This window comes from Physcomitrium patens, chromosome 20 (genome assembly GCF_059467195.1).
Source record: "Physcomitrium patens ecotype Gransden chromosome 20, ASM5946719v1, whole genome shotgun sequence".
Lineage (NCBI taxonomy): Eukaryota > Viridiplantae > Streptophyta > Bryopsida > Funariales > Funariaceae > Physcomitrium > Physcomitrium patens.
The window spans coordinates 1407501-1431721 of record NC_143429.1 but is presented as its reverse complement, the minus strand read 5'-3'; the positions used below and the strand labels follow the sequence as shown (position 1 = coordinate 1431721).

General features: G+C 32.0%; 2 protein-coding genes across 3 annotated transcripts; both read left to right on the top strand.

Annotated features, from left to right (window-relative positions):
* On the top strand, window positions 1-573 carry LOC112273595 (transcription factor bHLH63). The gene is made up of 2 exons (XM_024502536.2): window positions 1-216; window positions 325-573. The coding sequence occupies exons 1-2, from the start codon at window positions 1-3 to the stop codon at window positions 571-573; spliced, it is 465 nt and encodes a 154-aa protein (XP_024358304.1).
* Window positions 574-12649: 12076 nt separating this feature from the next.
* LOC112273099 (uncharacterized) lies at window positions 12650-19946 on the top strand. 2 transcript variants are annotated; one of them, XM_073529213.2, is made up of 11 exons: window positions 12650-12901; window positions 13286-13680; window positions 14010-14196; window positions 14679-14978; window positions 15502-15585; window positions 15718-15787; window positions 16291-16404; window positions 17115-17331; window positions 17784-18172; window positions 18443-18750; window positions 19369-19946. In XM_073529213.2, the coding sequence occupies exons 2-11, from the start codon at window positions 13493-13495 to the stop codon at window positions 19690-19692; spliced, it is 2181 nt and encodes a 726-aa protein (XP_073385314.1). In that variant the 5' UTR covers window positions 12650-12901; window positions 13286-13492; the 3' UTR covers window positions 19693-19946. The 2 variants fall into 2 exon arrangements, with proteins under 2 accessions (XP_073385314.1, XP_024357263.1); XM_024501495.3 differs by lacking the exon at window positions 12650-12901 and adding an exon at window positions 12908-13134.
* Window positions 19947-24221: the final 4275 nt, after the last annotated feature.

Genomic DNA, 24221 nt, shown 5'->3' with positions numbered 1-24221 from the left:
ATGGAGTATTCAAAGCAGGACTTCATTCGTGTGCGGGCTCGGAGAGGCCAAGCTACTGACAGCCTTAGCGTGGCTGAGTGGGTGCGCTGCGAAAAGATTAGGAAGCGGATGAAGTACTTGCAGGACCTTGTTCCTGGCTGCCGCAAAGTCACTGGCAAAACAGACATGCTCGATGAAATTATCAATTACGTCCAGTCCCTCCAATGCCAAGCCGAGGTACATCCCATATTCTCCGCCATTCTATGCTTAATTGAAGGTGGTGATAGAGATCTGCTGTAATGCATATCAGGTTATGATGTTTTCCATATTTTTTTTGTGTAGCAGAGTCTTTCGATGAAGCTAGGGGCCGTGCACCCTGCTCCTTTAGACCACTTGACACTCGAGAGCCTCCTGAGCATTGAGGAGGTTCTGCAGTCGCAGTGGTCAAATATTCTTTGTACCTCAGACTCGACAAGCTCTCCAGAGTTTGGGTTGCAACAGCTCCCGCAGCAGCGAGGGTCGATGCTAGATGGGCATTGCAACTTCGATCACTTTCAAGCAAATTTGGGCTATAGCTTCAATGGAAGTTCTTAACGCACCATGAGCACTCCCATTGGTAACTTTGCCGAGATGCAAACAATGGTGAATTCTTTTGATAATAATCTCGTCTCGCAATTTACGAATTGGAGCGACTCGCTGCCCAACGTCATGCACATGGCCCAGCTACAACAACAATCTAGCCGCCTTGGATCATATCAGCTCCCTGTGGGTCACATGAAGGTGGAGTTCTGATGGATGGCAACAGTATCCAGCACATTTCTTGAGCCAAGAGGCTATTATCGACAATTTTGAAGAGTTCTGCACAAATTTCTAGCGTATTTTCGCACATGCGCAATAGAGTTTCTCTACCGAATACCATAAGCGATCGTATGGATGATTGCCTTTCAATATGAATCAACTGTTTTTTTGCTACCGTAATTTTTCCAGGGGTCTGGTGGATGTTGTGTAGGTGGTCAATTTTGATCACCGCCTAGACACCCACACTTATGCAGTGCGTAGCCATACTATCGTGAACACTTGAGCCTCTTCCGGGAACGGAGAAGTCTTCCCCGGCGCCTTGCACAGCGAATTAGCATCTCTATGTTGTCGATCTCAGATTTATTTTAGCGCCTATACAGAGATTTACACTACCTAGGTGTAAATATAAAACAGCCTTCTCAAACTCCCTAATTCCTACTGGGCTGTGGGTATTCGCAATATTCATTCTAAAAAAATTAACATAAACGCATTTGTCCTATGCCTCTGTCTATTTGCATGTTTATTTGCCACTACAGTTTTGAAAGATGAGAGGATCTGCTGTGTGGCTACAAGTTTCACTTTGACGCCTCACAGTAATTTCATCTTTACATGTAGACTTGCCATCCTCTTCTTTACATTGTATTGTGCTTCTTGTATGCGGCAAGAACACTTGTAGTAATTGATCAACACACCATTACATCAAGGCCAAAGTAGAACTAGTTGATGTAGCTCAAGTGTGTACCCTAAACATTGGCAACAACAAAGGCGGCATTTCATGAGGTGCCCAAGATGTAAGGCAAAGTGCTACACCAAAATCTATGTGGTATGCATTTTGGGCCATAGTTGTAACTATAAAAACAAGAAGGTTGTAGCTTATCACATTGAAGGGTAGATTTGCAATTATCACAAAAAAGAGGGGTAGATTTAATATTATTAAGAAGACATGGGTATTCTTGGTATTTTGGCAAATTTTAAGGATTTTTATAATATTTTTTTAGGATAAAAAGAAGTAATAATAGATTTAGATTGGATTGAATGACATTGTCCATGTTTCTATAAGTACAATGTCATCTATTTTAATATAAAAGAATTTACTAGAGTAATTAATTTTCCTAAAGCATTTTGTAGAATACTATTGAAATATATTGTCTAGGCACAAAAATGATAGAATGAACTAAAGCAAAAAATATGTTAGTTCTACATACAATATATGTTAAAGGTCTCAAAAGAATACAAAAGAGATTAGAAGATGAATTACTCATGAACAAGATTTAGATAAGTTCTTCAAGAATATTATAATTGAAAAACTATGTTATTGTAAAGGTGGTAAAAAATTGTAGGATATTATAGTTAAGATGTGCCAATACACTTTTGTTGGTCACAATAAAAAAAAAAAAAAAAAAAAAAAAAAAACTATATTTGACATGACCATTCTTTACATCATGTTTGTATAGAATTTAATTAATGTCTATACAAATTGCATGAATGCCTAGATCAACATTATCTTCTTGTATCAAAAATTATTAAATTTAGTTTTTATGGCCTTATATAATGAAGGTGCACAAAAAAAAATTAAAAATAAAAAAATTAATATTATTCTTTCCATATGTTCTTTGGTCTATAATTTGTTCACCAAAAGGAGTTTGAAAATAAATCTTAAAGATTAGAAGTTGCATTTATAGCTAGCAATTTAGAGTTTATAGAAATGGAAAGGATTTTTTATGAAGTCACTTCTTAGAGTGGCAAAAGAATGTCAATAATTATTTAAAATTATAGATGTAGAAGCTGGAAAAATAGAAAACATTACCAAAGAGGTTGTGGTAAAGGCTCTTTCTAAAAAAATGTTTTGTTACATGCCATATTAGATCTTAGTAGAAAGCATAGGCTTTTTCTTAGAATTATTTTATTTAAAAGAGCAAATACTTTGGATAAAAATGACAACATAAATGTCTTGGCAATTTTTTTGAAGTAGAGACTTCAAATTTGTCTTTGGAGCAACAAGTGGTATTAACTATGAAATAAGTTATCATAATTAATAAAAGAATTTTAGTGGTCCTAGTATTTCTTAATGATTGCAATATGAGAATTGAAAAAGTCTCCAAGGAATGACTACTAGGCCTTGGTCATGCTCTACTAAATGCATAAGTTTGTTTTTCCATCGTCAATCTTTTAAATATAAATAATAATCCAGCAAAGAACTTAATTGGATGTGTATTTAGAATTTTTTTAAAAAAAAAAAAAAAAAAAAAAAAAAGCAAATCTCATGCAATTGATAGTAATAGACATGTTGCAAGGTCCATAGTCCATACAAATCTAAGATTGATCTTTCTTAAAATTGCTGGAATTTTTAGTTACTTTGTTACTTACAAACTCCTAAGATAAATTTGATAAATAATAGCTCATACTACTTTAATGGCACTCAAATTGTTAAAAAAAAAATGTTGAAGAAAGTTTAAGTATGTGCATGCTACAATAAAAGTTTATAAAGACTAGACTAAGCAAAGACAAGATGACGGTGACTTTAAAAGGGCAATTATAATAGTAAATTTATTATAAAATAAGTTGTAAAAGGATGAGCTTGTTAGTGCTATTAATAAATGTAATCTACATCTATAACAGATAGGTACATAAATTAATTAAATAATTATTTGAAGAAGATTTTGAAGGAGCTGCAAAAATTTACTGAAATGCTGTAAGATATTTACAAAATTTCAAGGCTTGTTGCTCTTGCATCTCTTAAATAAGCTAGTACTATTTTAAAATTGCTAAATTATAATTTTATAAATTTTTTTTGAAATAGATCTGGAAAAATTATTATTAGGAGTAAGAATAATATATTGTTCCATGTTGAAAAAAGTGTTTGGCAACTTTGCCTTGAGCTAAAAAAGAAAGTTTAAGCTTGCAACATTATTTGATCAAGAAGCTTAATTAGAGGTATGTTTATAATAAAAAAATTAAAAATTCTATTTGTAGACTGTACTAGGCTCCAAAATATTATCAACTTATATAGGATGTTGCATTATAGGCAAGGTGATGTAAATGAGATTCTTGTATAGACAAAGTAAGATACCACAAATATTTTTGAAGATAATATTGAAATTGAAAGTATTGTTGCAAAGAAAATACTAAAGGTTGTGGCATTGTGTAGCTCAAACATAATTATTATAATTTTTTAATACTATATAAATTTAATAGTAAGGATTTTTAATGTAGACAAAAATACTTGAGATAATATTTAATAAGAAGAAAAATTGTATAATGGAATCTAATTTAGAAGACTTGGTATCTTATGTGCATTAATACATAAGTAAGAGAAAAAAAACATAAGTTTATTGTTCTTGGTCTCTTGGTCTTTTATAAAACTTTGTATGGAATTATAACAGCTACAAAATATTTAACTAAGTTAAAATCAAAATTATCATGACAATAAATTGTAAATAAAATATCATATATATATATGAAAATATTTTATTTACAATTTTATTTACAATTTAAACAAGATTTTATTTACAATTACAAAATGTTATTATGATTGTCATAGATAAAATTTTTACTTTTGATTGCAATAAAGATTTTATTATGTTCAGTTTAAAATTACTTAACATATAATAAAATAGTGTATAATAAATAGTAATGATTTTTTAATATCATAAAAAGATTATATATTTTTATATTTAGATATCATTTTAAATATAACTAGTATTTAAATGTCAATACTAAAAGATATATTTTTATTCAATTAAATTACTTAAATATTTTTATTTAAAATTTAATAATAAAACATAAATTATTTATTTTCTTATACTAAAATTTTAATTCTATTCTTATATAAAACAACTTGGATAATTGGCTAGACTAGGTTTAAATCCTAATCCCTAATTTCTAAATATGATGGATTGAAAACATCTTAGACTTGGAATATAAAACACATTAATTTTATAACGAAAGTTTGGGTAAGAAGAAACCAATATAAATAAATAAAAATATACATATTTATTTAATAAATTAATAAATTAAATATATTTTTGATAAAAATTATAGTTACGTATTGAATAGAAATTGAATCAAAATTTAAATATCCAAAACCACCATTAAACTTCTTTAACATAAGAATAAAATAAATATTTAATAAAAATTATTATTTTTATAATATTAAAAATTATATCATAGAAGAAAAATAATGAAAAAATCCTTTTGATTTCTTTATAATTTATATGAAACTATTCTATTAAGAAATATAATTAATAAAAAATTAAACATAATTTTTATAAGAAATTATATTAATGGAAATTTTAAAGTTTTTAAAAGAATAATAATACTTTTTATGAAAATAAAATTATTAATTTTAAAAAATAATATATGATATATTTTTTATATTAAATCTTTGATATCAATAAATAAATATTTTATAAATCTTACTATAAAAACTACTAAAAATATTCTTGTGGATTTTTAATAGGATAAACCAAATATATTTTTGTAGATTAATAATACAAAAAAAATTAAAATAATAAAAAATAACTTAGTTTTTTAAACTATCATTTTGATAATTTTATATTTATTATATTTATTAAATATTTAATTTTAAATTATTAAATTTTGTAGATATTAATATATAATACCACATTATATATCAGATAATTATTAAAATTTTATCATTCAGTTTTCATTATTAAATCTAAAATTTATTGATCTTAAAATTTTAAATTATGAAATAAATACTCTTTATTTTATATTAATAGAAATACTATTTTTAAGAGTTATATTTACAAATATTCATGTGACATGTGAATTCAAATTCATTTTTTCACCAGAAGATTTAGGATCATCAAAGATGTATAGGTTTAGTATATAACATAATCACCAATATTAAATATTATAGATATAATATGATTCTCCAAATAATGTCTTAGATTAATCTTAAATCTACTAAAACTTTTGTATAGATATACATCATTACATAGATCAAAAACTTTGAATTTACATGTGATATTCTATTATGTAATACAAGAAGTAATAACATGATGCAACAAAACATTTCAAAAATAGCTTAGTAATTACAATAGTGTATAAAACATTGAAATTAAAGATTTTAAACCACTATAAAGATAGAATATAGTTTTAAAATCAAATCTAATATCCAGAAATTCAAAAAATAAAAATAAAATTTTTATAATGATTAAGGTATAATTAATAATATAAAATAGATATTCAAAGGAATTCCAGAAATTCTAGAAAAAAATTATTTCTTTAATCTATGAATTGTCTTACAACTAAATTCCAAAAATGGATATGTATTTGCAAATAATATCTTTTGAAGTTTATATTGTTTTTTTCCATTATTGGTTTTTACTTCAAATAATATCACTTATTATCTTAACTTTAATAATTATTTCTTGACTTTAAATATTACAAATTATTTATAGTTCAATAATGTTATTGTATTGCAATATTATTACTTAGTAGAATAATTGATAAAAATCCAACTTATATTAAAAGAACTCTTATAAAAATTTATGTGTTTTTTTTTTAGCCTTAATAACTAATAGAGTAAGTAAAATTAACATGTTAATGTTTTAGATTTTGTATTGCATCAGTACTCTTCTATTGTCTTGGTAGGATTATAAATAGGTCAAGATTAGGTAGAATTGGTAAAACAATATGGATACAATTAAGACAAAGTTGAAATTAGGTTCTTACAAAATTAATCATAAAGATAACAAAATCAATACCTAAGTGATGACCATTTATAAGGCACAATCAAAACTTAACCATAAAATACAAAATCAAAGACCTAAGACAAATAGGGGCAATTTTTTGAGGTTAGAAAGTCAAGTTAGGAAATTAGATTCAAGAAAATTTCAAAAATGTAAGTCTAGGTAAGATTACAACTTAGAAAAGACCTTGAAAAGAAGAATCGAAGTTAGAATTTTATATACAAAAATAAAATAAAATGAGTAAAGATATAGTACTAATTTCACTATTTTTTATTTTTTATTTTTTATTTTTTGTATCAATACGGATGTATAAGACTATCATATGTTTGTTGAATTTTTTTTCTTTAAACATTGGAATCACGAGATATCGAATTATACACGTAAAAAAGTGTTGGAAGTTGATATGAAGGTAGTCAACAATTCTATGATATGTAACCATCTAAAAATTGGATGCATTGGCAACAATCAAAATAAGAATGCAAAAGTAAAGAGATTTTGAATCTGTTGGATATATTAGACGATACATCCCTCGTTTGATACCAAAGAACCTAGATATCAATACATAGGATGTACACAACCCTGAATATCTACCCGTCCTGGGTAATTTTCTTGTACTTAACTCTCGACTTACTAATGGAACTTCACTTTGTACAACACTTGTAGTGGTGTTCTTTTGCCGATCTCCTGAGTCCATCACAATTACCGTGTTACTGTGTCGTTTAGTAGAATCACTCACAGTAACCTGCAGCTCAGTCGTAGAGTTGTGATAAGGAGTTATTATGGTATCAGAGTGAATATTACGTGAACAATAGAAATCAAATCGCAAAGAGTAGAACTAATAGGCACAATGGACTCCATCATTGCACAATCCAAGACCTTAGCCAGACTGGAGAACTACAAGGCTTGGAGGAGCACAATGCAGAGCGTGCTCGAAAAAGAAGACTTGTGGGACGTGATTATTCTAACAAAGAACTCACTAAAGAGCTCGAGCACAAGGACATCATTGGCTAGCAGTGAAACAACAGCAGTGCCAACAGCGACAGAATCGGATGTCGAAATGGGCGGAGTGAATGTAGGAGCTGGGAACCCAAGCTTGGAAACAATATCATCAACACCATAGGAGCGGGAGCTTCTCTGTAGGCAAAAGACTTGAGCAAGAGTGCTTCTCCGTCTCTTAGTAACAGACATGGTTAAATCCTATATCTTGAATGTTTCAGATCCAACAGTAGCTGGGGAAGTTCTCGCCAAAGTATATTCCAGACAAACTATTGCGAATGTGTTAAATTTTTTAGACAGGTTGGAGAACATTAAAATGTCAGAAGACATGTCGGTGTCCACTTTTATGCAACATGTTAACGATTTATTGAACGATCTGAGAGAGATCAACAAGTTGCCATCCGATATAATGGTTGTGCACAAAATACTTAAGAACTTACTGACAAAGTATGAAAATTTTGTAAAAATATTGCGAGCTAAAAAGGAGACACCTTCGCTTATAAGACTAGTAAGCAGGCTACATATGGAGGAGCTGGAGATGAGTATGAGAACGAGGTCAACTCAGGAAGTGCTGATTTTCAAAATTAGGAATATAATGCGAGAAAAACAAAGACCTTTCAATGGCCACAAAGCCTTCAGCACAATGAACAACATTAACCAGCGAAGAATTGTCTCTCAACAACGTTTCATGGGCTTAGGTGAGAGGCACGAGGGACTAGTGTGTTACCGGTGTGGCAAGCCGGGATAAATCGCAAGCCACTGCCGAGCTGTGGAGCTTCGGTTAGCGAATCAATATCAACAAAGGGCGAACCATGTGCAAGAAATGTCAATACAGCATCACTGTGCAAATCGGAAGTCACTTTAGATAGCAGAATGCACGTAGTGAAAGGGCGAGGCAATGTACACTTTTTGGATTCTAACAATAAAATAAATTTGACAATGTGCTTTACATGCTCGAGCTAAAACAAAACCCGATCTCAATCGGACAGTATGTAAGAAACAACGACCAATTCCTGATTTTTGGAAGAGAACTTTGTATTGCCATTACTAATTAAGACCCTCATAAGATTATTATTTTGGGTAATCGGGACAAGGAATTGCAGCTGTATAAACTGAACATTAATGGTAGGGTCGTCGGCCATAAAGAAGAGATAGCCAACATTCATGGCCGAACTCACAAAAAGCGGGGAACCACTGTTGCTAACAACGAGAATAATGCTAATACTTCGTCTTGTTGGATCTCTGGCGGTTCCTGCAAGGAGCGTTGAAAAGGTACTTCAATCAGGACTAATCAGCTGGCCTTAAGAGCTATGCAAGGAGAGTTGAACATAGAACTACAAGGCGCTTCCAGGAGACCGGCTGCGGTGTTACCGGCGAACAAGAGGAGTGTGGATTGTTGAATGTCGTTCGACTCCGATGCTCCACTAGGGTCGATTGAGAGAGGTTGTTCTTGAAATTCTCTGTTATGGCGCTGAGTGGCAGATTCATTCTTTAAGTAGCTTAGTTATAGGGAGGCATTAGATTCTCGTTGTAAGGGGGGCAATTCATGTGAATCTCAAGGATCAGATCACTTGGATTGCTCCTGTAGATCAGTACCTTTTGTCACTCTCCAAATTCTGCTGGTCTTGTTAAGTGGCCGTCGCATTGCATCCAAGGAGCTGCCAGCAGCTAATTCAGACTCTCAGTGCACTTCTGCAAGAGGAGCTCGTCGGGGGATAAGGATTGGAGTAGTGCAAATGTTCAAGGTTGGAAGGATTTCCAACTGTATTCCGGCTCCTTATCAGATCCTACTTGTGAAAATTTCAGATTAAGATACTATTGAACCAACCCTTGTACTCAAATCATGATCAATTGAGTTTGAATTTGAATGAATTTAGGGTTTTGAAATAAATTGTGTAGATGAACTTAGGTTGAATGTGGATGATAAATTGTGGATGAATGTGGCTTAGAAGTGGATGAATTTGCATTCATGGATAAAAACTCATTTGTGGATGAGAGTTTGTCTTGGATGAATCTTAATTTTGGATGATTTTTTAATACTACACAATAAAAATTAAAATAAAAAATTATATTAAATTAAAAATCAAATAAAAAATTATTTTTTAAGTGTGTGGTTTTTTTGAGTTATTTGAGTGGTTTGTGTGGTTGTGTGAGTGGAGATTTCAACTACTTAAAAAATTAAGAATTTAAAACAAGATATTGTTTTAAAACAAGAATCTTGTATATTTATGAATTCAAAACAATGATAGAAAGACAAACTAGAAAATTCATCAAAGGTTTGAGAACTAACAATAGAGAAGAATTTATATTACAAGATTTTTTGAATTATTGTACGAGAAATGGAATCATTTGACAATTCACACTTCTTTATACATTCCAACAAAATGGAGTGGTGGAAAGAAGAAATAGATCAATATTGGACAAAATAAGATGCATTTTACTATCAAGAAGATTATCCATTTATTTATGGCCTATAGCAACAAAAACCAAAATATATCTATCAAATAGACTACTAACAAGAATAAACAATCTCAACATGTCATTGAAAGAAATGTTTTCAATGAATAAACCAAAATTATGTCATTTGAAAACATTTGGATGCTTATCTCATGTGCACATAGGACATCAATCAAGAAACAAACTACAATCAAGATCAATTACATGCAACTTTGTGGGCTATGACAAACAAACAAAAGGATATTGCATTCACTAACATCATCTCAAGAAAATCATTGTTTCTAGAGATGTAATTTTTGAAAATGTTTTATTTTTTATTTTTTTATTGAATACAACAAACTATCACAAGATCATACAAAAGTGGAACAATATAACATGGAGATATCAACAATAAATGATTTAATAGAATTACTACAAGATCAATTGGGATCACATATGCATGAATCAAAAATTCTAAATTTTCCAACTAAAAATCATAACCATTTTGAAATCTCTCAAAGCAATAAAATTATTGCATCTCGAACAACCACAGATTTTATTGATCAAGAAACAACTAAAGATGTAATATGTAACAACTCTTATAGCAAACCGCTCATTCCATCATTAAAAAAATATATCAAAATTTATACAACTATTTTAAGCTATGCTCCAAGAGTAGAAATTGATGAATGGCCCATCACTAAAACTTATAATGATATATCTTTAGTTGAATAAACACACTTCCTAGATAAAGAAACCAATTACACCTACCATTACTAATTACTATGGGAGCATGTAAACAAATAAGAATACCAAAATAATTGAGAGATCATTTTGCAGGGCTAATGACAATATCAAACCTAGAACCAACCACATATCATGAAGCAGCTCATCATCAAGGATGGAAATAAGCCATGATAGAAGAAATGAAATCCATATATAAAAATGAAACTTAGACCATTTCAAATCTATCACAATTAGATGGGTTTATAAAGCAAAACTAAATACAAATGGTTCACTTCAAAAACACAAAGTTAGACTAGTAATAAGAGGTTTTGAACAAAAAGAAGGTATTTACTATGAAGAAACATTTGCACCAGTAGTAAATGGGCCACTATTAGAGCCATGATTTCTATTGCAATTCAAAAAAATTAGAACTATATCACATAGATATTATAATTATATTTCTTTATGGAGTTCTAAAAATAGAAGTACATATTATTCAACCATAAGACTTTAAAATTCCTAATAAAGAACATATAATTTACAAATTAAAAAAGCACTATATAGACTAAAATAAGCTCTTTCAATATGGTATGAAAAAATAGGTGTCCAATAAAGAATAGGTGATCATAACTTATACTTAAGATTATTGAAAGACAAACTAATTCCTATTGCATTATATGTTAATGACCTTGTTATAATTGGCAATTGTATAAAGAATATGATTAAATTGAAAAATAAATTACATGATCCTTTCCAAATGTTTGAACTATGAAGAAGAAAAATCACATTCTATCTAAAGGTTGAATGCATATAAGTAAAGGAAGGAATTTTTATGATACAAAAAGCCTATGCACACAATATATTAGTAACTTTTGGCATGGAATATTATATACATGCAACAACTCCAATGGATAAAAAATTAAAGCTTATATGTGATATGAGATAAAAAGAAGTGGACTCAATACAATATTGTAGCATAGTTGGCAAATGTCTCGATTGAACTCACACTTGTTTTGATATTCATGGTAAGACCTAAAAAATCACATCTACTAGCATCAAAAAAGATTCTATGTTACATCAAGTATACTCAAGTTTATGAAATTTGTAGAAAAAGAACAATCAAAATTACCTAATTGGATATATAAATTCTAACTGGGTTGGAGATATAGAACAAGTGTAATCTACCACAAGTTTTGTATTCAATATTGGCAATACACCTATATTATGGTCATCAAAAACAATCAACAATAGCTCTATCTTCTTCAAATGCAAAATATATAGCACTAATAGAAGCCTCAAGAAAAGCCACTTTGCTATCAATACTGCTCAAAGATTTACAAATCAAAATACAACATCCTATAATCATATACTATAACAATGCTAGTAGTATAAGCATAGCAACCAATCTAGTAGTCAATCCAAGAACAAGACATATTGTGGCACAATATCATTTCACTAGAGAAAAAATCAAATCAAGGGAAATCAATCTTCAATATGTACCAACCATGGAACAAGTAGCAAATATCTTTACAAAGCTACTAGAGCAATCTTTATTTGAAAATTCCAAGAAAAAACGAATGTGATCAACACATTTAGTCTAACTAGATATAAAAAATAAAAATAAATAAAAAAGAAAAAATGTTATATATATATATATATATATATATCTAGCTTAAAACATAGTTCTCAGCATCTATCGTCTTTCAAAATGGAACTTCACTTCGCACAACACCTGTAGTGGTGTTCTTTTGCTGATCTCCTGAGTTCATCACAGTTACCGTGTTACTGTGTCGTTTAGTAGAATCTCTCACAGTGACCTGTAGCTCAGGCTTAGAGTTGTGAAAAGTAGCTATCAGAATCACAAGAGTGTAGGTTGCGATGGAGCGCGAATGAATGGGTGAAGAGGGATGATAAAAGAATAGTCGGACTGACCGAATTGGGATGGCATCCAACAACATTCGGAACCCAAAACTGGGGCACAGCTGGAGCATCGAACGAAGCCAGTCGTTCTTTTTGCTCATCACATTTGTACCCTACATCAGTTCGACTTCATATTAACTTCCAACACTTTTATTTTTTATTTTTTTTGTGTCGTTTTGTTTCTAGGCAAGTGCGTGAAAGTGCTACTTCGCCATTTTGGTTAAGAACTTTGAATTATGATTGCCCTGAATGGGCCGTAATCACATTACTTCCACAAGCTTCTACAGGGCACGAGACTTTTCGACCTAGTTGTGGGGGGTTACATCAATGTAACGTTTAGCATCTCTCTCACACTCACACACACATTCCTGCAATTGCTCTCCGCATATCCTTCCCTTTGTCATCACCCCTGTTCCTTTGCATTGTTTTCGTTGCATTCAACGTCGTCGCAAGGAAATCTCAACAAAGTTTCAGCCTTGTCTTACTCACTTAACATCATATAGCATATTTTCGCCTTGTTGCACCACACCTAACCCACGTTATCCTACGCTTACGAAAACCTGTAGGTGCTTCTGTATCTCCCTCCCTGAACAATTTCTATCAATTTCTTGGCGTTGCCTCGGAAAGTGAGCGATTGGCAGGTCTAGGACTATTTCCTTTGGCGGAGCCAGTAACTCGCATGATCCTGATACCAGCTGCACTTGTCCAACCAGGTGCTCAGGTATGGCTGTCAGCAGGACACGGCGGCTTTCTGCACAAGTGACTCCAAACTCAGGTTGCGAAATGAGAAACAAGCGATGGTACCTAGCTGATGAACGGCAGGAATGGGGAAAATAAGAATACGCACAGTATTGACGAGGTGACTTTGATTGCATACGCAATTGTTGTACGATTGAGAGTCCTACATCGACAACTCCAAGATGAGGAGGGTACATAGATTGGCGCCGCAGTGTGACATGCTGGAGCTTGTACCACCGCGTCGCTCTCAAGTGTTTCTTGAATGGCAAATGAGGAATAAGGAAACAACGCAACTTCTGAACCCTAAGTCAAAGGACCGTCTTCACATCTGGCAGAAAGTGAACCGTGATCGCGACTTGAACATTCTTGAGTAAGTCCCAAGATAAACCTGAAAAGAGGACTTCGATGGATCCTTGCCCCACTGTCCCGAACTCTTCATTCATTGAATAGCCTACGTGCTGATAAGGTTTAGTGAGCAATAAAATGCCAACAACACTGTGTGTAATGCTTAGAGCAGCGGCTGCGGCATCCTCGAAACACATATGATGGCACCTAGAAATGCAACATGAGCATATATTGCATCCTCCAGTGTATGATGTACTGCAGTCATGCATTAATCCTCGTAAAGATAACACTGAAGTGTTGCTAGCGTTTTGCCATTTCCAGTTAAATTCTATTCATATGCTTGTGCGGTTGCAGGGATTACTATTGGTTTTACGAAGAATGGGATCGGATCAACAATAAGTTCGTGAAATTGTTCAACAAAACATTTCCAGAGCTGCTGATGGAACGCATTCACCACTATCGAATCAAGATGGAAAACGCTATGCTTGTTGCCGCCTGCATACGAACTGCCTCCGAGGGAGAGGACGACGACCCGGACCAAGCAAGTTTTTTTTAGTAGTCATTCGCCTTGATTTGCACATTTCCCAGCGACAGGAAGATTGATGTTTTGTCCTAAATAATAAATTCGTCAGGGTGAAGTTCAGGGCAGTTCTGCTCAGGTTGTATATTACTGTAGTATATCAAGGGAAAGAACTTGCCTTAACACTATTTTTTGAAATGCCGATAGGTCAATCATGTTATCAGTTCTCCCTTCACCACCTCACTTTCGTTTTTCTCCTCTTATTTTTCTTTCTTTTCTATATCACACTTAAATGGAATGTTGGTGCTACAACGCTTGTGCAATTAAGAAGGAAATATGAATTTAAATTGCAGTTGTACAACAAGAATTTCATTTTTATAAAATCAATGCCACATGGGCAAGCGGTGCACATGGTTCAGTTAATTGGTTATACATTTATTTGGTTACTGTCAAATCTAAATCTGATATTGTGGATGTATTTAATTACTGTGTTGATGGCATAGTGGATGAAATCTTTACGCAAATATCCTTGGGACCCCATGGCAAGCGGCACACCAAAATGTGAATGGGATAATGGTAGAACATCATCAGCCACATTAAATGACACTAAAATGGAAGTCTCTTCTACCAACCACATAGGAAGAGCAGACAAAGATCCTCCAAATTTTCAGTACTTCAAGGATCAATATTCTTATGTTGGAAAAAAACAAGAGAATTGGACTATTTGGGAGAAATTTTGTTTTAAAATGGATGCTGCTCTTAAAAAGTTGGAGGCTCACTATCCTGATTTCACAGGGTTGCTGGTAACTATACTTATTTGTTTATCATACTAATTATGGATGTTAATAAAATAAATTCTTTACAAGCATACTCTTGACAAATGTTTCCCATCCTGAATCTTGTTACACTATGAGATAGGGTTTGCAACATTAGTCATACAAATTATCTAGAGTTATTTATCTTTGGCTTTTGATTTTTTAAAGTAAATTAACAGTAATGCAATCAAGTATCAAAGCATAGGCTACTTTGTTTACTACCCTAACTCTATTAATGCCAAACCAGATGTGTTCCTGCTTAGAAAAAAAACATTATTCACTTTCCAAAATATAATTGTTTTATAACATATCAACAACATGTAGTATATCATGTTCAAAAATGAAGTCATGGATAAAACTAGTTTAGTTTCAAAAAAAATAAAACATTGTTCATTTTACTGCTCCTGTATTCAATGTAGTGGTAATTTTTTTTTTTAGAAGTAAAACTTTCCATTTAAATGGTCTTTGACATAAACAAGGTGTAGATTTTTTTGATGTTATGACTTGCCAGGTTTATGGGAAGAGATTGAAGCCACCTTTAAATCAACCGCATCCCACATCTTCTATCTGTATTGAACCAAGTGTGCAACCTAAGGTCAACTGGTTCCCATCACATATGGTCTTGTTTTATGAGTGCACTGTTTGTGCTGCTTAACTTAGCAGGTGTTTATTAATTTGAAAGTTTGCAGCTGAAGTTTTTTGACATTGTAGTTTGAGTTGGGTGCAGAAACCTGCTGCCATTCTTGGGCCAGCTGCCACTATCAGCTTGAATTACTATTTCATTTTAAACCAAGTTGGTAAGAATCCATGGTGTCCATAATATATTGTGCTAGTGAAATAGAACTCTTGAACATAATTTGGGTTTTGGAACAAAGTCTAAATCGTTTTGTAAACAAATAAGTGTGGAGGACCAACTTTGCTTTTCTACATATTTCACACAAATGTAAAGGTGAAAATCAATAATTATCACTAGATCATGCACAAGTGAAGGAACTCTTGCCAATCCAAAGTTCTCAGTGCTCAAACTTATAGGACAGCCATGTGAAGTAGCCCTACAATTTATATAATTGTACTGATAAGTCACAATTCTCAGGTAATGCTCAGTCCAGACACCCTACATCATGTTCTAGTTTAGGACTTGATTACCACTAAGATGTGTTCACAAATTACCAAACCCAACATTTTCTTTAGAGCCTCTGTAAGTTTGGGCACTGTTTGACTATTTCTGGATGATGAATTGAATGGATGATTAGAATTGGCTCCATTTCTTGAGATGCATGACTGAGGATTTGTAGCTCAGGAGAACTAAGCAAAAGGACTGTTACACTGGAGAATTGTGGTGAGACAGTTCTCTTTTATACTTGGAGGCAAAGACCAATGGAATCCCTGACCAGGTCCTCCAAAGCTTGTTTAGGTTTGAGCTCACAGTCCCATGTTTCTCAATTGTATGTTAATTGAGTATATTATTTTAGGTGAAATTGCAATGTTGAATTCAAAAAATCGAGGCTTAATTTACCATGATTTGGGCATAAGAGTAGAAATAATTTGAGTGCAAATTATTCAACTTCTACATATCCATTAGAAAATTTAATTATATTGTCATAGATGGCACTTTCCACCATATCATGAGGAAATATCTTGTGCTCATGTAATGTTAAATGTAGTTTTTTACTACAAGGCAATTAGAGGAATCAAGTCTTGAATATAAGATTACATAGGCAAATAAAAATTTATAAATAATAAATAACTAACTAACTGTCTCTAGTCTTTTACTTTAAGAATAAAAATAAAAATAAAAATAAAATAAAAACACAAAGCACAGTGAGTTTTAAAAGTATAATACATCCAATTGTTTGTTACATATTGACAAGATAATATAGTAGAGAAGATATTCATGTAATCAAGTTGTCTCAAGCTGGTTTAATCTTCAAAGTACAGAGAAATATTTTTAAAATTTTTATTTTTTATAGAAAAGAATTTATTGCCTATGACTTATCTATACTTGGTGGTGGAGGTGGAATGAGAGAGAGGCCTAGGAGTTCCACAAATACTATTGTTGAGCAGGCTATGTTCAAATTTGATGCAAAGGAGGTGAAATAGAGAAGTGGGCCATTTGGTGTGCAGGTATACATAAAACTAATTGTCACATGTTCAGTGTAGTCAATTCATCAGGAAGCATACAATCCAATGAGGTGAAGAAATTTGACTTCACATTCAAATCCCATGTCCCTGGAGTGTTTTTGGAGAGTTGGGTTATCTGTATTGCTCCCAAACTACCACTTTGTTGGAGTCTTGATCCTGTCTTCTTTAAGGGAGTTGCAATCTCCGAAGACCATGTTGAGTATGTCAATCACACATTTACACATATTACTAACTATGTGCATTGAAGTTTATACTTTTCACTGATCAAAATCATGTGCAAGTTGCATAACAAAAGCTGTTTGTTAATATTCACACAACAATGAATTCATTGGTATATGATGAAGAAACCCTTCATAAATGCTTGGAATTTTAAAAGAGAATATAATTAAATGAATATAAATGAAATTACAAAAGCTTATCTATAGTCAATTAATTTTTTGATAAAACAGATAGAAACTCCAATTGTCCAAAGTTAACAAAACATGATCCATAACATAACATTGCTAGGTACTGCACACAATTATGGATTTCTAAGAATGCCTGTGGTGTTAATAACATCTTATAAAAGTACTAGATGTTTAATGCTAAAATTGTCCTATCATAATTCATAATGGAAGTAGCATACTTATATGCAATTTTTGAACTGAACAGCAAATTAGGAGAGAGGCTATCAATGAGACTGTATAATCATGAAATGATGAGTGGCATCAATGAAATTGTAATGGACATACTCAACCAAGCAGCAAGGACTTCCCAGGCTGCAGAAGAGATGCGCAACACTAGGGATTATATGTTCTCTAACAAAGCATTGAATTTCTTACAGAAGAATGTAGACTTGGAGCCCCCCGTGTTCTATGCTCCAACACGGTACAAGAGAATAGAAGCATTGGCAATGGTTGTCAAAGCATGGGAAACTTGTGATCCTAGTCAACCAAGAACAAAACAAGCAGCAGCTGCACCCGGTGCTCTTCCTTCACAAACATGGGGCCTCCCACTGATTCCATGGGCATGGGATGGTTCTTTCTCCAGCATCTCCACCGGTTTTCTTCTTACTTGCCCTTCCATTTCACTCTCCCTTCATGTTTTCTCTCCAGATATTGCAAGCACATGCCATTCTTTCCATTCTGCTTTCCTGCCTTTAAGCATCAGGTGTCCACTCGGCCTTGACGTGTTCATAAAAATGTGAAAGATGGTTCTCATGTCTACCCCATTCTTCCAAAGGATTAACCAATTGTAGTAATATTTGGACATGTTGAAAGCTGAATTCTTCTAAATTTCTTGTGCATATGATCACTTATCTATCCTTGTAGGTATTGAACAAGCTGCTATGAGTGAGAGAATGAGACAACATTTTCAAAGTGAATTACAATCTTTGAAAGAATTGGTCCAAATTCCTCCAGATCACAGTGTGTTATGTCAAGCTGCTATATATAAGATGTTGAAGAGAGCTTCTGATCATACTGGAGATGTGATAACCCAAACTTCCGAAGAAGTTGGCACACGTATGGTTGAAGGGCTGATCCAAAATTACTCCAAGAAGCAGGACCAAGGTCACCCTCACCCAGATGCTCCAGCAATTACCACAACAGCAAAACAGTCTAGAGCTACCAAACCAGAAGTAAGCTCTTCAATTCTAAGCTGCATCATTCATTCAAAAATGATTTGATGGTTTCTTTGTGATTTCAAATCATAGTGCAGTTGGTGTGTTAACTATGTAGAAATCCAGATATTAACGATTATCAAAATTCCTCTTGCAGTCCAAAGAGCTTTTAATCATTAAAACAGTTCCTCTGTACACATATTAGAACATGCTTATTTTTTGACAGTAAAACTTAATATTGATGTTAAGCTTTCTTATTCTTTTATTTTATTCATCAACCATATCTGACACCTTTGTATGAAATTCAGATTGTAAAATGAATTTTTGATTTTCAATGTTTCACTACAACATATTTACTATTTTTTTTTTGAATTTTTAATTAATGTGCAATGTTGTACCGGTTTAAAGTGACTAAAATTACCTTTAAATAACATTAATTAAAATATAAAAATCATTCATTGGGTTATGAGAATCTAAAGCACTAACTAATAGGAACATTAAGAAATAAAACTTATAAAATTGCTGTTTGGAATTTAAATTTAGTCTTGGCATTATGGTATTTACAAAGTTTTGCGGAGGATTTTGTTTGAATTGATCAGTTGCTTCTCACATGCTTTCATTGATTGTTGTTGCCAGAGCATGGGGGTATCTTCAAGACAAATACAATCTGAAAAAGCTTCCTCAGATGCAATCAGTCTTGAATCAAGACAAGACAGACAGGAGATGTTAGAAATGTGCTTCAAATGGCTCCAAATTTGTACTGAAATGCGATTGTACTGGGAAAAAGGCATTGATGATTATGAAGAACAACTTTCAAATGAGCAAAGCCATCTCAAGAAACTAATAAATCAACGCATTTTGGAACTCATTCCATTTGTAGATGAGACATCTTCATGGGATAGGTTTGCATTGGAAAGAGCAAAACAACAATTACTACAAGAAGAATATAATACAAAATAATAAAATATATATATATATATATGTTCATTTAAGTTCAAACAATCACACTATGTTCAAAACCACCACATCAATCCTACATCCTAGAACAAACAAAATATGCTCCAAACTAATGAAATTGAACAAGAAAAAATCCAAGAAAATGGTTCATAACTCAATAAGTGAATATTAACAGCTTGGACAGGGTCAATTGAGCTGAAAAAATAACAGTTGTGATATCATTGATGTAATTGGTATAAACTTTTGTGTTGGTTGGATATGGTTTTGTGCGTCAACAAGGTCTTCTTTGATAAAAATCAGATGTAGTTTTGTAGTTGTTTATAATATTAGGTAGTTGCACAATTGTCCAAGTTGTAGACCTTGATTTCCAATAGGATGGAGCTGCAAGTTTGATATTCCACTTATATGTATAATCCAACCTTTCTTAGGTATATGTAGCACTTAATTGAATTATATATGGTGTTTATTGAATGTGCTATAACTTTGTGTATTCTGAGCATCTAAAACAAATCTATTGTATTTGGACTTTTGATTGGTTGATATAAACAATCAAGAATATCTTTAAGTAGTCAATGGTGTAATACTTGAAGCAAAAAGAATAATATCAACTGCAAAACTGCAATCAAAGCTTATGGCATGCATGATAGTCACCTCTAAATCCTCCCAAATCATGCCTCACAACTAACACTAAAACAACATAAATAATTATCTGAACATTTACCATAAAGATCCAAAATCTATTGGAAACACATAAAACTTGGAGGAGTGGCTGACCTTGGCCAAGGAATCAATGATATTTGTATTAAAATAGATTATCTTAGTCATAGTAAAACAGAAGAATAGATTAGTTTATTAATAATCTATTAATTTTGTAGCTCCTATGTAACAAATACTCATGGGTCTAAGCATCAAAATCTCAATCCGCAAGATCTGTAGTTCTTCTAGAACTTCTACTATCTGAGTGTACATGAGAATGATTGACCTGATAGAAACAGAGAATGTTACTTCAATTAGCAAAACCCAATGTCTGCAGCATTAGCATATACTGGGCATTGTCGTCCTAATCCTTTCAAGATCATCACCAAAAGCAACATGTGGCCAAATACTTGACCAGAATATCTCGTCAAGGATTCCGTGCAAGAGCAACACCTCCTCACAAGCTTTCTCAAGGTTGAGAAGGGAACTAGTTTTACACTCCTCAAAGATATGGATGCCTTTCATCACCCTGTACGAGGGCAATTCCATAGTCAATCTCCACATTACGGGTCATTAACTGCTCTTCTTTCTATACCATTTAACGTTCGTTGAAAATCTGCCTCATTCAATATCTCACTCTTGTCTCGCATCCCACATTAGAAGAATTCTTTTGCTACCAACAATTTTGTAGTACAAGAGGCTGTTATAATATATTGTCTTAGCCATAGTAAACCGTTGTTAGTAAATGTAGAAGAAAACCTAGTTTATTGCTCATCTTCATCAATTCCAGCTATCTTAGAAGTCTCTTATATATATATATATATCCAAGTCAATCCTAAATTCTTAGTCTCTTGCTTATAATATGTGATATCAATCACATTTTTCAACTATGTTTTTTTGTCTGAGAATGTATTTTACAACCTAAATAAGCAAATCAGCACTGGAATTGCAAAAAGAAAAGAAAAGAAATAGGGCAAGAATAAGATACATGGGAACAAGTGAAGATGAAAGTAAAGAGAAATATTGAAAAGGAATGTCAGTGCGTACCAAAATGGGTCCATGTGTACAATCCTGATGTGGCCTCCACAGCCCAGTAAGATGAAATGTGGGAGTGAGAGAGAGCCAGCCCCTTGACCTCACAATACATATCACCATCATGCTATCTTTCTATTCTTTTGAAAACACATGGAATTCCTTCTGCACATATCTTATTGTATTAGAAATCATAACATTATTCAAGTTGTGAGGTATACTTCATTTCGTTTTCAGTTGTCTTTTGGAAATAATTTATAACTTTCATTACTGTATATAATGTTAGTTTTCACATTTCACAATATTTATTCAATTAATTCTTCCAAATAATAAATTTATTAATTATTAAATTTAAATTTTCATATTAAGAATTATTCTATTTTCAGAACTCTAATATTGCTAGAACCACCTTTATACATTTACAAGAATATTTTTTCATTAAGAGAATGTACAAAAATTACTAATTCAAAATTATATTTTGTAAAACATTATCTACAAATAAATATAAGTAAATATATATATATATATATATATATATATATATATTTTTAAAAAAAAATTCTTAGGAAAATAAAATGTATGTTGTGTAATTTCAATATTTTACAAAAAATTATGTTTTTATATTACACAAACTTCAGCACCCATGTCAATGTGGATCAGCATGGGCCCCATGAGGAATGGGTTCTGAGTTTCCAACCTGCCCACCCTTCAACCTGCCCGCCCTCCAACCTGCCCATCCTTCAACCTGCCCGCCCTCCAACCTGCCCGCCCTTCTGGTTCGCCTACGATCCGATAAATCCGATCAGCGGTTGAGATTGTATCTGAGCGGCAGCTACGATCCGACGGCTTACAATGGCGGAGCCAGTCAATTGAGCAGTGAAGTTTGTGCGACACAATTCTACGAGGGGTGCCCTCCATAGCTAAAAGAAATGTGGCAGTGAAGCTACAACCCCTCGAGCAGCGACCGGAGGACGGGGAAACCCAGGAAAAAAGCTTTGATATTCTCACAACTGGCTTCCACGCTTGCTCTTGCTCTCGCTCGCTCTTCTTTCCACCTCGGCGCCTCTTCCTTTCCCTGCCTTCTTTCTCCTCACCGCTTCTCTTTCTGGTCCAATCTATTCCTTCTGAACGCCGACTTTATTTCCGGAGACTACTTTTCTTTCCGTGAACAACTTTCTTTCTCTGACATGGGCTTTCCGATGATTCCAGGGTTACGGAGACCGTGTTGAGAATGAATTTATTTCCAAATATTTTACCTGGATCTGTTTGCTTTGCACCATTTCGCCTAATTTTCATTTTATTTCGATGTTTATTTCAACAAAATCTTATTGAACAGCAGTTCGATTTTGGTTAAATGTTGCTCACAATATCATGTCCCACTGCTATTGCAATTGTACTACTTTTGAGTTTGTGGGAGGACAGAACTGCATAGCATTTATTTTTATTTTTATTTTTCAAAATTTCCTACTGAAGTGGATTTATTTTTTTAATAGTAATATTATTTTGAGATTAACATGCATCATAAACTTAAAAATTAATAGTATATTTAAAAATAGTAAAATATCATTCTTAACTGATACAACAACAATTAAATAAATCAACATCTGTACAAATTCTATACCTTCGTATTATAAAATAATGAGATAAACATAAAATTATAAAAACAATTAAGCAACTGTGTGCAGTGTATAGTTTATTTTGGGTAAAGTTTTGTGAGGTCTGTAGTTGTTCCATTTTATCTTTGTTGCTTTTAAATTTGATCCAAATATGACCAACACTAAGAATTGTTGATATCAGTTATTGCTCACTGACAAAGACAATTAAGGTTTCTAAGTTCTAGTTAAACATTTTTATTTTGTATCAAATCTTGTGTATTGTATTTATTTAAATCAAATTTTAGATGGTATAGACTTCTATGAAATAGATGGTTTTAAACACCTTTCACACAAATGAATAAAATTAAAATATTAAAGTAATATTTTTTTTATAAATGTCATTATAGAAATCATAAAATTAATATTGGTGTAGTCAAAGTCAGAAAAATAAGAATATTTTTGAAATTTTTATTTTAATAAGATCCATAAAATATATAATTTATTCATAATATTTCTTTAGATATCTCATCTAAAAACTGTATTTACGTAATTCAGAATACTTACTTTAGTTCAAAATATTAATATTTGAGACAAAAAAAATTATTACAGCCGTGCAAATTAACACATTATAAATTGAATACAAAACGTATGTGGTAGTTTTTATTGGTATTTAATAAACTGATATATATATATTTTTTTTTAATTGACATGCAAATAAATATAATACATAAATAATATATATATATATATATATATATATAAATTAATTTTATGAACAAAGGTGTTTGTATACTTGGTAGTATAGTGATATAAGATGAATAATGAGTTTCAAACTATTTCTACTAAAAACATTTATTATACCTTATTAATCTAATTGCAACAATATGAAATAAAAAAAAGTACTTAAATTCTAATATTTTATAGATTCTATAATACTTGTAAAACTATCCAAATATGTAAGAATTGATTTGTTTAGACTTTTAAATCCACCATGTATTATCAATATTAGAAGGCCTTTTTATTCTTAATCAAAATGTAGCATCCAAGATTTGTCTTTATTTTTAGATTTTAGAAATAAAAACATAAGTTAAGAATTATTTCCATTTCAATCATTCTTTGAAATTATATTAATTAAATGTTTTATTTTTTAATAATTTTAAGAGAAAAAAACAAAAAAATTTAATAAAAATTAATTTCCATAACTCATCT

Coding starts and splice junctions, on each gene's coding strand:
- LOC112273595 (XM_024502536.2), top strand. CDS start 1: ATGGAGTATTCAAAGCAGGACTTCATTCGTGTGCGGGCTCGGAGAGGC. Junction 217..324: donor CCCTCCAATGCCAAGCCGAG/GTACATCCCATA, acceptor TTTGTGTAGCAG/AGTCTTTCGATGAAGCTAGG.
- LOC112273099 (XM_073529213.2), top strand. CDS start 13,493: ATGAGGAGGGTACATAGATTGGCGCCGCAGTGTGACATGCTGGAGCTT. Junction 15,586..15,717: donor AACCAAGTGTGCAACCTAAG/GTCAACTGGTTC, acceptor AGTTGGGTGCAG/AAACCTGCTGCCATTCTTGG. Junction 18,751..19,368: donor CTAGAGCTACCAAACCAGAA/GTAAGCTCTTCA, acceptor TGTTGTTGCCAG/AGCATGGGGGTATCTTCAAG.